The sequence below is a fragment of the Miniopterus schreibersii genome (genome assembly GCF_964146895.1).
Source record: "Miniopterus schreibersii genome assembly, chromosome: 2".
NCBI classification, from domain to species: Eukaryota; Metazoa; Chordata; class Mammalia; order Chiroptera; family Miniopteridae; genus Miniopterus; species Miniopterus schreibersii.
The window spans coordinates 81160329-81174912 of NC_138102.1; the positions used below are offsets into that span (position 1 = coordinate 81160329).

Below are 14584 nucleotides of genomic sequence, written 5' to 3' on the forward strand. Positions count from 1 at the left end.
CTTAGTGTGTTGAACAGAGATGACAGACAGCTTTGATTTGAGCCATCTGAAGGAGCGCCATCTAGAGGCAACTGATTCAAATGGCATCTCCACAGGCAGTTAAGCAACTCACACTCATCTTGAAAATCTAGACGTAACTGCAGAAGCAATGTGCACTCACTATACAAACCCTGAAATAAATAAAGTCTATAAGAATGATACAATACAAAATGGCATTTAAGCTGAAAATAAAGCCTGAGAAAAGACTTTTGGTTGTATTTTTGTTCAATGGAAGTACCAACCCTTTTCACAAACAGCTTTACAGGACGAGGAGCTCCAACATTAGTTAAATACAACTATTCAAATACAATATTAGTATAAAAAAAAAACTCTTAAAATAAACAGTAGCAGCAAAAACACTCAACATTGTAAACAAAACCACCAGTAACAACCCTTAGCTTAATGACCAAGAATCTGCATTCTTTAAAAATACTAAAGATATAATAAAGAGAATATTGACCATTTTTCTTCTTAATATACAATCCTCAATATCTAAAACAATGTTGTCAATAATAGACACATGTTGGTGTTGTCATAAGGCCTATTGAACAGTCTTTTTCACAGTACTCCAGGGCATCATGTCACTGTAGAGGGCAAACTTTCCAAAAGTCTTCTCCTCGCTGTGATCCTTGCACACCGGGGGCACTCAGAGGATTGGAAACACTGCTTGTGAAAGCAAGCTCTGCACTCTGCAAGTGAGGGGGACAGCCATTAGCAAAGGGGCTATCTTGTTTTCTCACATACAGACACTCGTCCCTACCCTGGGGAGAGAAAGGATCGGCGTCCAGAAATCAGAGTTTTCCAAAAAGATATGAGGTAGGTTGAAATTCAGAGGGATTATAAAGTCTCCAATAGGTCATGAACATGAGACTTGGAGAGCCTGATGAATGGATGCTTCAGTGCCCCCAGATCTCCCCAAGGGACATTCCGTCAGCTGCTGAGTATTGGAAACTAATGACTCAGGTGGTGTCCCTACCCTGGAAATGGTCCTAATTAGAGAGAGCTGCCTTGCCCAAGGTCATGTCCCCTTGTTAGCACCAGCCTGTGTTGGGTGACTGATTGGTAAACATGGGGTTTAAAGACTGGGCTGGCCCCTTGTCCTCAATTGAGACAATGTTGAAGGCCATTCCCATTTCAGAGCTCCCCATGAGATATGCTGAGCCTTCACTAAAATCACTTCATAGGTCAGCTTCACTCTCTGCCCAATCCTGCTTTCTTCACACCCCTGTGGGCGCTGAGCCCAAGAATACTCCACAGTGAACTTTCTGCATGCAAATCCCTGCCTCAGAGTTTCCCTGTGGGGAACCCACCTTGTAACTCTGCCTAATGAGTCAGGGGAGACATCTGAGTGGTCTAAGAGGGGGGCTTGCTCATGTCAAGGGCAAAGGCAGATTTCATTACCATATCTCTCCCATGAACCAGTTTAGAGAACGCAGTATTTCCTGGGGCACTAATACAGTAAACAAGGGTCTGCAAACCTTTTCTGTAAACAGGTAGATAGTAAATGTTTTAGGTCCTGTGGGCCACATGGTCTCCATAACAACTACTCAACTCTGCCATTGTAGCGCAAACGAAACCAGAGATAACACTTCAGCATTGGGCATGACCATGATCCAACTACAAGATGGGGTACTGCAGCTTGCCCTGGTGTAGAAGAATTGTGCACAGGCAAAACAGCGTTCACTTCCTCTCTTCAAACTCTGTACTAGGAGACATCACCCTTTATCCCTGCTGTATTCAAATACTCCTTCCTGTGCACCCAAAACTTTATTATCTCCAATTCAACATATAAGCACACACCAGCATCATTATAATTTAAAGAAATGTTATATAGTTATTATTAAGCTTAAGTTAATTTTATGCTTGTTATTAAACTTACGGTAACTTTGCACTTAGTTATTAAGGTAATAAGCTTATATTATTAATTTATTAAGATACCTGAACATCTTCTACACACTGCAGTCTGAAATGGGAAGATGACAGCTGTACTCCGGCAAAATTCACAAATGAAGCCCTTTCCTTGACACAGCTGTAAGAGGAGTCAAAAAGTTAAAATCCCCATTGGTAATGTCTCTTTTGATGGAGAATCTGAGTCACTACTTTTACAGAACTTAATAAGCATCAATTTTAAAATGTCTATGACTCCTGCCTCTGGAAGGAACAGGATGTTATATTCTGTTGCAATGAATAGATCAGAATAAGAAATGTGCATTCATTTTGCATGGAGAAATTTCACATTGAGTTGGATTAAGGCACCAGAGCAAGATCATGATTTTAAACATGATTCTTAAATGGTCTAATTTTGTTTCTACACTACGATTCTTCAGTCCCTGTAGATAAAGAGCTCCTGTTCCATTGGATCCTGAGTTGAATTGCTGTATTTGGATCCTGAGTTGAATTGCTGTATTTGGAACATCAAGACAGATGGGATTTGAGGCAGGCCCCCAAGCAGGGCTGGGAGCCCAGACTAAGATAAGAAGTCACTTGGCCCAGGCTTGAATCCAGGCCCTGCTACTTATTAGCAGGATGACCTTGACTCTTTTAATAGCTGTGAATCTCATTTTTCCCATCTGAAAAGAGTATTGCCAGCACTTCCTTCAGGGTTTGTAGAAGTTAAATGATGTAAAGTGCAGAACACCCAGAACAGGCCCTAATGCATAAGGGACAGCTTAGGGACACACCTGTTCCCTGTGAACCTCACCTCACAGCTGGTCACGTGGGAGAGGGAAGCTTTCAGAATGTCCTTGAGCAAGGGCGCCAGCAGCCCTTTCTTGACCCTGACCAGATCCTCCAGGGAGAACAGGTAGAGCTCGTCGGTCAAGTGTCTGGGCACCTGCTCAAACTCTTTTAATGCACTGCCAGAGAGGAAAAAAAGAGGATTCAAGGACCCACCCACACAGAGGCTGGGGCAGAAGGGGAAAGGGGTGAGCAGGTAGTTGTTTTCTCCTGAAACTCACACTTATTTTTTAACTCAATTTTTTAAAATAGCCCCAAGAACAGGTTAACCTTACTCATCACTTTGCATTTTGCAAGTTTGCTTGGAAGCCAAGAAATTAAAATCTCATAAATGCCGATTTCAAAAAAACGAACCAGCAGAGAAATGTGCCTCTTGCAGCCTGCCCATGCATACACTGAGCAAAAGAAAACTGAATATTATTTCAAGTCTTAAAAATGTATACTTGGATAAAACCCACTAGCTTACTGATTCCAGCTAAATGTCAAGTCTTTCACTGACAGTTGCCCCAGCCGGCAGAAAAATTACTTCTCAGGCATGTAACTCCCAAATCTTTGTGTTCAAAACTAAGCTTAAGACTCAGGTATCCAACTGTGCGCTGGTCACAGGTACTTGGATGTCCCAAGGTCATTCAAAACTGAACAAAACCTTCTCCAAACTCTCCAGATCTCCTTCTGAATTCCCCAAATCAGTGATGAGTAGCATCATCATGCATTGCATTCCCAAGCCAGCCATTGCCTACACTGGACCTGACATTCTAGTGATACCAAACCATATTTAATTCTCCATCCAGCCTGGGGCACTCACTCACCCTGTTTCCACTCCCAGATCAGGTTTATCTCTGGAAGCCTTGCCTGCTCCCTTGCCTGCCCCGTCCCTTATGAACTAAATGTTCATCCTCACTCTCAGGGCTTTGTACGTATCTAACACACAGTCCAGAAATGAGCTGTTGTGCAAATTTTCTCCCTGGACTTAACATGAGTCATTTTGATTTTTTAATCTGAAACACAAAATGGAGATTCAAGAAATTGCTGTTGACAGTAAGAATTGTGGGTATTGTTACATGTTACAGACAAGAAAACTGAGGGTCTGAGGAGTAATTAACCTGTCAGAGCAAGGTAAAGCTCAAGCCTAAATGACTACTGAAGACATGCTACTCCCCAAGAAATTTAATTCAAAAGTAAGACATTATCATTAAGTAAAGATTAGAAACTGAAAGAAGCTTTAAAACAAAGCAAAAAAATTATCTCTAAACCTATGATCCTATTATAACGAATAATCTTAACTCTTTGAGAAACCTGCTCTTTTTCCACTTAAATATCTCTATCTCTCTCAAAAAAATCATGCCTATGCCTTTATGGCCATGGCTTCCAGAAATTCTACTTCACGAAGTTTATCCTAAGGACATACCTATGGATGTGGGCAGAGATTCAGCTAAATTCTAGGTTTCTTTAAAAAAAAAAAAAAAGTAACTTTTCAATTACAGTTGACATTCAATACTATATTAGTTTCAGGTGTACAGCATAATGACTTACCCCCTGGTAAGTCTAGTTTGTTTATTTTGTATTTTAGATTCCACATATAAGTAAAATCATATGGTTTTTGTCGTTCTCTTACTGACTTATTTCACAGTATAAAGGTTCCTCAAAAAATTAAAAATAAAACTTCCATATGACTTAGCAATCCCACTTCTGGGTATTTATTTGAAGAAATCCAAACCACTAATTTGAAAATATGTATGCATTCCTATGTTCACTGCAGCACTATTTACATAGCCAAGCTATGGAAACAACTCAAGTGCCCATCAATAGACAACTGAATAAAGAAAATGTGGTACATATATACAATAGAATATTACTTGGCCATAAAAAAGAATGAAATCTTATCATTTGTGAAAACATGGATGGATCTAGAGGTTATTATACTAAGTAACTAGTTTTTTAAATAACAAAAGACATTAAAAAACATTTAAATATCTATTAAATATTAAAACTCTATAAGGTTTAATATCTACAAAGATATTTAAATCTATTTTAATATTAAGATATTTAAAGTCTATTTCGCTAAAAATCTATCAGTAGTAGAACAATACTTGAATTATCACCACATCATAGTCAAGAATACTATTACACCCAATAAAAGTTTGACATGCCTCCTATCAGTGGTTTCTGAAAGCCATTGGTACACCCATGCTCACAGAAACACTATTCAGAATACTAAGAGGTGAAAGCAACCCAAGAGGGATGAATGGACAAACAAAATGCGGTATACACATATATTCAGCCTTAAAGAAAGGAAGGACATTCTGGCACATGCCACAACTTCGACAAAGCTTGAGGACATTATGCTAAGTAAAATAAGCCCATCACAAAATACTGTATGATTCCACTTATATGGGGTACTTAGTAGTGAAATTCTCAAAAACATAAAGTAGAATGGTTATTGCCAGGGACTGAGGGGAAGGAGGACTGGGGAGTAATTGTTTAATGGATACAGAGTTTCAGTTTCGCAGGATGAAAAGAGGTATGGAGATGGATAGTGGTGATGGTTGTATAACAATGTGAATGTACTTAACCCCACTGAACTGTTTGCTTAAAAATGGTTAAGACAAAAAATTCCATGTTATGTTTATTTTACCACAATTTAAAAATAATAAAAAGGCCACTGGCTAGAGTTGTTTCATCCTGACCCATTCTTCTTAACAAAATAAATTCACTACTAGTGAGTTAGAAGGATTAATAACTTTAAAGAGAGGGTTTGCATTCCCAAGGAGAGACACAAGGTAATTACAGTCAGCCCTCTGTATCTGTGGGTTGGGTTTAGCACCCAAGGATTCAACCAAGCACAGATCAAAAATATTCAGAAAAAAATATCAAGCATCTTCTCAGATCACAATGCCATGAAACTAGAAATCAACCACTATAAAAAAACTCAAAAATATTCAAACACATGGAGGCTAAATAGCATGTTATTAAACAATGAATGGGTTACCAAGGAGATCAAGGAAGAAATCAAACACTTCATGGAAAGTAATGAAAATGAACAGACAACAACCCAAAATCTATGGGACACAGTGAAAGCAGTCCTGAGAGGAAAATTCATAGCATTACAGGCCTATCTCAAGAAACAAGAAAAAGATCTAATGAACCATCGAACACAACAACTAAAAGACCTAGAACGAGAACAGCAAGAAAAGCCCCGAGGAAGTAAAAGAAGGACATAATAATAAAGATCAGAGCAGAAATTAATGACATAGAGACAAAAAAAAACAAAACAAAAAATCAATGAAACCAAGAGCTGGTTCTTTGAAAAGGTAAATACGATTGATGCACCTTTAGCCAGACTCACTAAAAACAAAGAGAGAGGACCCAAATAAATAAAATCAGAAATCAAAGAGGTGATATAACAACTGACCCAACAGAAATAGAAAAGATTGTAATACAATACTATGAGCAACTGTATGCCAAAAAACTGGACAACATGGACAAAATGGACAAATTCCTAGAATCATACAACCTTCCAAAGCTGAATCAGAAAGAGGCAGGAAACCTGAATAGGGCAAAAACAACTAATGAAATTGAAGCAGTAATAAAAAAACTCCCATCAAACAAAAGTCCTGGACCAGATGGAATTACAGGTAGGTTTTACCAAACATTCAAAGAAGAATTAACACCTATTCTATTCAAACTATTCCAGAAAATTCAAGAGGAGGGGAAACTCCTAAACTCTTTTTATGAGGCCAGCATCATATTAATCCCAAAACCATCTAAAGACACTACAAAGAAAGAAAATTACAGGCCAATATCCCTGATGAACATAGATGCCAAAATCCTCACTAAAATACTAGCAAACCGGATCCAGCAATATATTAAAAAGATCATACCCCATGACCAAGTAGGATTTATTCCTGGGATGCAAAGCTGGTACAACATCCACAAATCAACAAAGGTGATACATCACATAAACAAAATGAAGGATAAAAGTCATATGATCATATCAACAGATGCAGAAAAAGCACTCGACAAAATCCAGCACCCATTTCTGATAAAAACTTTCAGCAAAGTGGGAATAGAAGGATCATACCTCAACATAATAAAGGCCATATATGACAAACCTACAGCCAACATCATACTCAATGGGCAAAAATTAAAGCCATTTCCATTACAAACAGGAACAAGACAGGGATGTCCACTTTCACTACTCTCATTCAACATAGTACTGGAAGTTCTAGTCACAGCCATCAGACAGGAAGAAAATATAAAAGGTATACAGATAGGAAAGGAGGAAGTAAAACTGTCATTATTTGCAGATGACATGATATTCTACATTGAAAACCCTAAAGACTCCATCAAAGTACTACTAGATTTGATAAATGAATTTGTCAAGGTAGCTGGAAACAAAATCAACATCTGGAAATCAATGGCATTGATATATACCATGAACTTTCAGAGAGAGAAACTACAAAAACAATACCATTTACCATTGCAACTAAAAAAATAAGATTCCTAGGAATAAACTTAACCACTGATGTAAAAGACCTGTACTCGGAAAACTACATGACACTGAAAAAAGAAATAGAGGAAGACATAAACAAGTGGAAGAATATACCATGCTCATGGATTGGAAGAATTAATATCATTAAAATGTCCATACTACCCAAAGCAATTACAAATTCAATGCAATTCCTACTAAAATACCAACAGCATATTTCACAGATCTAGAACAAACATTTTGAAAATTTATATGGAACCAAAAGAGACCCCGAATAGCTGCAGCCATCTTGAGAAAAAAGAACAGAGTGGGAGGGATCACATTACCAGACTTCAAACTGTATTACAAAACCACTGTAATCAAAACGGCCTGGTATTGGTACAACAGGCATATAGGTCAGTGGAACAGAACAGAGACCCCAGAAATAGACCCACACCATTATGGTCAGTTAATATTTGACAAAGGAGGCAAGAGCATCCAATAGAGTAAAGACAGTCTCTTCAATAAGTGGTGCTGGGAGAACTGGACAGCTACATGCAAAAAAATGAAACTAGACCACCAACTTTCACCATACACAAAAGTAAACTCAAAATGGGTAAAATATAAGTCAAAAAACCATAAAAATCCTGGAAGGAAACATAGGCAGTAAAGTCACAGACATCCCATGTAGTGGAATTTTCACTGATATATCTCCTAGGGCAAGAGAAACAAAAGAAAAAAATAAACATATGGGATTACATCAAACTAAAAAGCTTTTGCACAGCAAAAGAAAACAGCCTCAAAATACAAAGGAACCCCACGGTCTGAGAAAACATATTTGCCAAGGATGAATCTGATAAGGGGCTAATTTCCAAAGTGTACAAAGAACTCATACTACTCAGCAAGAGGAAGACAAACAGCCCAATTAAGAAATGGGCAAAGGACCTGAATAGATACTTCTCCAAAGAGGACATACAGATAGCCAAGAGACACATGAGAAAATGAGCAACGTCGCTAATCATAAGAGAGATGCAAATTAAAACCACAATGAGGTATCACTTCACACCTGTCAGAATGGCTGTCATCAACAAATCAACAAACGACTCCTGCTGGCAAGGATGTGGAGAAAGGGGAACCTTAGTACACTGCTGGTGGGAATGCAGACTGGTACAACCTTTATGGAAAACAGTATGGAGGTTCCTCACAAAATTAAAAATGGAGCTGCCTTTTGACCCAGTGATCCTACTTCTAGGAATGTATCCTAAGAATCCTGAAACACAATTAGAAAGAATATATCTACCCCTATGTTCATAGCAGTGCAATTTACAATAGCTAAGATCTGGAAACAGCCCAAGTGCCCATCAGTAGATGAGTGGATAAAAAATCTTGGGACATACACCATGGAATACTATGCAGCTGTAAAGAAGGATCTCGTACCCTTTGGGACAGTATGGATGGATCTGGAGAATACTATGCTAAGTGAAATAAGCCAGGCAGAGAAAGATAAACATCACATGATCTCACTTATATGTGGAATCTAAAGAACTTAATAAACTGATGAACAGAATAGATTCAATGACATGGAATCATAGATCAGACTGACGAATGTCGGAGGGATGGAGGAGGGCAGGTGGGTGGAGGGGGAGAGAGTAACCAAAGAATTTATATGCATATATGCACAACCCAAGGACATGGACAATGGTGGGGAGAGGGACTGGGGAGGGGGATGGGACAGGGTGGAATAGGTCATTGGGGAGAAAAAGGGACATCTGTAATATTTTAAACAAAAATAAAATTAAAAAATAAAATAAAATAAAAACATATTAAAAATATACATTTTTCAATTAGGAAAAAAAAAATTCAGAAAAAAACACACCAGAAAGTTCCAAACTTGACTTTGCCATGTGTCAAGCACTATGCTGAATCTATGTGAATGACATGATGTACAAGCATAGCCTGCTATAACCTATATACAAATATAGGTTATATGCAAGTACTATGCCATTTTGTAGAAGAGATTTGAGCATTGTGGTGCCTGAGCATTTTGGTATTTGGGTCCTGAAACCAATCTGTCCAGATACCGAGGGACAACTGTACTATGCTGAGAGGCCCTGTGTTTTGGAGGGGATGGGCCAGGAGGCATACAGAGGGTTAGCAAATGTGTGGAGGTTATCAGTCTGCCCAACTCACATGCCCAGACTGTCCCAGCCAACAGTAGTACCTTTCAGCAAATCTGCAGGTCTTCAATAGCTTCTTGATATGAAATAGCTGCTCCTGGATTTCCTAATGTCAGAAACAAAACAGGATGCTTGTAATGTAACATATGACACTGGAAATGTATGTCAAATTTCAATGTTATTTCTAACCTTGAATTGCTATAACTCTATAAAACAAGCCTTTGAAGTAAAGTCTATACAGCAGGGGTTCATGACTGAGTCCCGAGATTTGCAGAGGGTCCAGGATGGACCCAAGTTTTGTGGACCCTGAAGTTTATATAACATTGGAGGCTTTCTTTAAGAAAAATACAACTATGCATAAAAGAAGGAGATCCTGTCATTTGCAACAACATGGACGAACCTGAAAGCCATTAAGCCAGACATAAAAGAAAAAAACTGCATGGTCTCACTTGCATGTGAAATCTAAAAATGCTAAATACATGGAAGCAGAAAGTAGAAAGCTGGTTCTCAGGGGTAGGGAGGTGGAGGAAATGGGGAGATGTTGGTCACGGGGCACACAATTGCAGTTGTGCACAATGAATAAGTCTAGAGATCTAATGTGCAACATGATGACTATAGTTAATACTATACTGAATCCTGGAAATTTGTTAACAGCGTAGACTTCTGGTGCTCTCACCACACACACACAAGTACATAAAGGTAACTATGTAGGGAGATGGATATGTTAATTGAATAGTGATCATTTCACTCGGTCTGAAGTCATGTTGTACCTTCAAATATGTACAATTTTTATTTTAAAAAATAATAAAATTTAAAAGCTATGTATAAATGCAAAACAGCATAAATATAAAACCTGACAGGGAGACTTTGCAAGAGCCAGTGCAAGCCAGGGGCCTGGAGGCAAAACTCTATCCACTGGAAAACGGTAAAATGCCCTCAAAGGGTGCCCATGGAATGGATTCCCTGTGATGGGTGTGATGTACATTTGCGGCGGCAGGACCCTTTCAGCCGCTGGACTGGTTCCCCCAAAAGGCAGCTGCTCACCCTCACTCTGTCCAACTCCTTGGCCTTCGCATATCGGCTGTGGCTGATGTTCAGCAAATTGAAAATGGGCTGGTGCCATATACTATCCAGCAACCATTTGGAGAAATTGCTGACGTAGTACTTCCTGAAGTCCCACATCGTCAGGATCCGCGCAGGGATGCAGGACTCTGCATAGGAGTGGCAGCAGTCGCAGAAATACTTGCCCAGGTATTCACAGTATCGGAGTCGCTTCACAAACTCTGCGGAGCACACAGGAGATGAGCACCAATCAGCTGATGCTGAAAACATACACTTGGTGGCCCCACCTCCAATTCCATCCAAGGGTCAAGGCTCAGATTGCTGTTTATGTGGTGCAAAAGCCATACTCCACAACCTCCCAGCAGCTGGGAAAGCTGTGGCAGGGATTGTAGGCCTTAAATCACGGTCATTCATGAGCTTTGCTTTTGTGGAATAGATTTCGGAAAAATAGAACCCTCCCTATGTGCTGCTGGATTTTGGACTACGGGCAGTGTAAACTGCAGTGTAGCCAAGAGAGCTTGACATTTAGGGTCTGGACATCTGGCGGAGTCCAGACTTGGTCTCTCACTAGCAGGAGGCTAAGGGGGGACAAGTTGGAATCTCTTCAGGCTGTCCCGAGGCCATAGAAAGAAACTCAAAACTGGATTACAGGATATCACACATATGAAAAATGCTATATATATATATAAAGGACTATATATACACTGTTAAAAAGTAGTATACAAAAGAATTCCTGGATAAATCAGTGAGAAAATAATACAAAAATGCACAAAGGATGAGAACAGGCAATACATGGAGTGCAGAATGTATATAACCAGTAAATAAGTGAAAAACACCCCATCTCAGTAAGGATCATAGACATGCATGTTAAAACATTGAAATACTTGGTTTTGCCTCAGGCTATCACAAATTTAGAGACTCTAGAGCTGCTGAGGCTTAGAGGGGTGGGCACTCACTCAGTGCTGACAGGAGAGCTACCTCTGAGAAGGGCATTTCCGTGATATACTTTAATTCTTAACCATGCAGCATGAATACTACTGCTGACATCTGACAGAAATGCTAACATGTACAAGTGGAGATATAGAATTACAGCACATTTATAATGAAGTGGGGAACAATCTAAATATCCATTAAGAATCAACAGGCTAAATAATTATGGTGCACTCCACAGTGAAATGCCAGTGAACATCCAGTTACAGGTATGTAGCATGTGATCTTAATTTTGTTTAAAAAAAAAATGCATGTACAGTCCAAAAGGATCCCCACCAAAAAGCCAACAGTGAATACTTCTAGAGGGTAGGGGAAAGGATTTTTGCTCTTTGCAGTTTGTTTGTTTAACATATCTTTATTGATTTCAGAGAGAGGAAGGGAGAGGGAGAGAGAGAGAGAGAAACATCAATGATGAGAGAGTCATTGATCGGCTGCCTCTTGCATGACCCCCATTTTGGGGAGCGAGCCCACAACCCGGGCATGTGCCCGACTGGGAATCGAACCTCAATCTCCTGGATCCTAGGTCGATGGTCAACTGCTGGGCCATGCCAGGCTGGGCATGCTCTTTGCGCTTTTTAATTTGTTAAAATAAACATGCATTGCTCTTGGAAACATCTTCAATAAAATATATTGACAAGAAAGAGGTACACAGACTAATGCAACAAATACTTGGGTACACAGCTTAAGAAAGAAAACAGTGATTCAGTTAGGTCTCCTTTGTGCCCCCTTCCTCAACACTAGGGTCTAACATGAGCCGAGGTTTATACCTATCATTTACCATTTGACTCATATTAGTTGACACATACTGTGAGAATTAAATGAAATAATGATGGCAAAACAGTTACCACAGTACACAGCACACTGTCGATTCTGAATATAGTTTCCCTATAAGGACTTTACAAGTAGTCAAAGTCTGAGTGACCACAGAAGCAAACCTTTATTGAACATTTAGTCTGTGTCATGCACTGGTTAAATGTCTTTTGCATGCCTGTATCATTCTGTGCTTGACCCTCTATGAGGTCAGGACTATTACTTCCCCTATTTCACTGATGAAAGAACAAGACAGAGAGTGAAGCTACATGCCAGAGACATAAGCAGCAAGCAGGCAAGCATGATTCCAACCCAAGTCTGGACTGGGGAAGCTCCAGGTTTCAGCCATCATATCCCACTTCCCCTCTGCCACATTCCATGGATGGGAAGGGCAAGAAGCTAATGTCTGCACTTGCACAAATTATCCTCAGACCCAGGTCACATTCAGAATTGACTTTTAAATACAAACAAATAAATACTTGATTCTTATTATCTGTAGTAGTTAATGTTCTGTAAAGTTGCCATGAACGCTGAACTGGTGAATATCAAAGCATTGCTCCTTAGGGAAATACAGGGTTAGATTCCTTTGAGTCTCTGGGAAAAACATTTTCATTACCAATCAATACATAAATTTGTTTTACATGGGTTTTCTGTTTAAAGACACGTTATTCAATATATTTTGCTGATTCATATCATTGAATTCAGGGCCAACAGCGCTGTGACTCATGCCTCAAAGAAGCTTATCTAATGCAGACATTTTCTCTGTAAGGCACATCAGAGTTCTCGTGCTTAAAAACACTAGACAGCACTTCAGCACTATGCTCAGGGGCATTTTTAAAAGCAAAATCACCAACAAAAAGCACAAAAGTGTTTTTAAAAGGGTAATAAATAGACCCTGAGAAGGACTCATTTACCGCATGAGCTAAAACAAGAAGGCAGAGCATTGCTTTGTTCAGCTTCAGCTGTGAACGTGTGCAACAGGAAACTCAAATTTCAGGGGACCTAAATTTTTCAGTCTTTTGTGCATATCTGTGAATGACTAAAAACTTAGTAAGTACTGATTCTGGAGTTACAAATAAATTTTAGGGAGCAAGCAAATTCACAAATATGGAATTCATGAATAATGAGGGTTAACTGTAAGTACATATATATACATACATACCCTATTATCAAACTCTTAATTATGTGACATCTCTCTAGGGTTGACAAATTATTTGTTAAGAACTTATTAAGTACCTAATAATTATGTCTGAGTTCTCAAACTTGAAACTTTAAAAAGTCTATTGTATTGCATCTATTTCCCACCCGGGTTAAAATCTCTGATGTAGCAGATAATAAGTATTATTTTGCTTATGATAGGGTTCCAATACACTTGATACTAAATGGGCAAAAAGGGAGGTATCCCCTTGCTCTTGTACTCTACATTTCTGATCAGACTTAGCAGGATGGGAAGAGATAAACAGACAGGGCTTAAAAAAGTTCTGGATATAATTCATCTTTCCCTAACATCTAAAATCCTAACATTTCAATAACGAGTCACTCATTCATCAAACTTCATTGAATATATACTAAGCATTATATTATCAATTCAGAATAAATTATGTCCATCTCTTTTGGTTTCTTCAATCCTTTAATTAAAACAGAACAAAGCAAAGCACCCTAAACCAGTAGTGCTCGACTAGGAGTGATTTTTTTTTTACCCCAAGGGACATTTGGAAATGCCTAGAGAGTTTTTTGGTTGTCACAATGGAAAGCTTCTACTGATACTGCTAAATATCCTACAGTAAACCAGACAGCAACCCCCAACAAAGTCAATAGTACTAAGGCTAAGAAACCCTGCTCTAAACCATAACTGTATTCATCTTAGGAAAAGTCAACATCACAGAAAAAAAATGGAGGCAAAAATTCTAGAAGAGCACTGTCCAATAGAACTTTCTGTGAGGATGGAAATGTTCTATATCTGTGCTGTTCACATACAGTAGCTACAGGCCACATGTAGCTATTGAGCACTTAAAATGTAGCTAGCATCTCTGAAGAACTGGATTTTAAATTTAAATTAATTTAATTTTAAGTAGACACAGGCATTAGTGGCTACTACACTGGGTACTGCAGTTCTAGAATAAAATTGACTAAAGAGAAATATTAGCTAAATGCAATGGATGAAACTTGGTTGAGACCTGGATAGAAATATTAGTTAAAAATGATATCTTAAGGACAACAGTGAATATTGACTAGTATTAGACAATATTGAGAATTGTTACTTTCTTTGGTGTGATAACTGTCCATAATCCTTACTGTTAGG

General features: G+C 38.8%; 1 protein-coding gene across 3 annotated transcripts in view; it reads right to left on the reverse strand.

Moving 5' to 3' along the window:
* Positions 1-228: 228 nt before the first annotated feature.
* Positions 229-14584, reverse strand: part of RUBCNL (rubicon like autophagy enhancer) — a 51184-nt gene continuing 36828 nt past the window's right edge. For all 3 annotated transcript variants that reach the window (XM_081129250.1, XM_081129251.1, XM_081129252.1), the window contains 5 exons: positions 10465-10703; positions 9465-9526; positions 2741-2894; positions 1978-2068; positions 229-728 (listed from right to left, as the gene is read on the reverse strand). In XM_081129250.1, coding sequence (XP_080985376.1) covers positions 616-728; positions 1978-2068; positions 2741-2894; positions 9465-9526; positions 10465-10703 — 659 coding nt within the window. In that variant the 3' untranslated portion in view covers positions 229-615. The remainder of the gene's footprint in view (positions 729-1977; positions 2069-2740; positions 2895-9464; positions 9527-10464; positions 10704-14584) is intronic.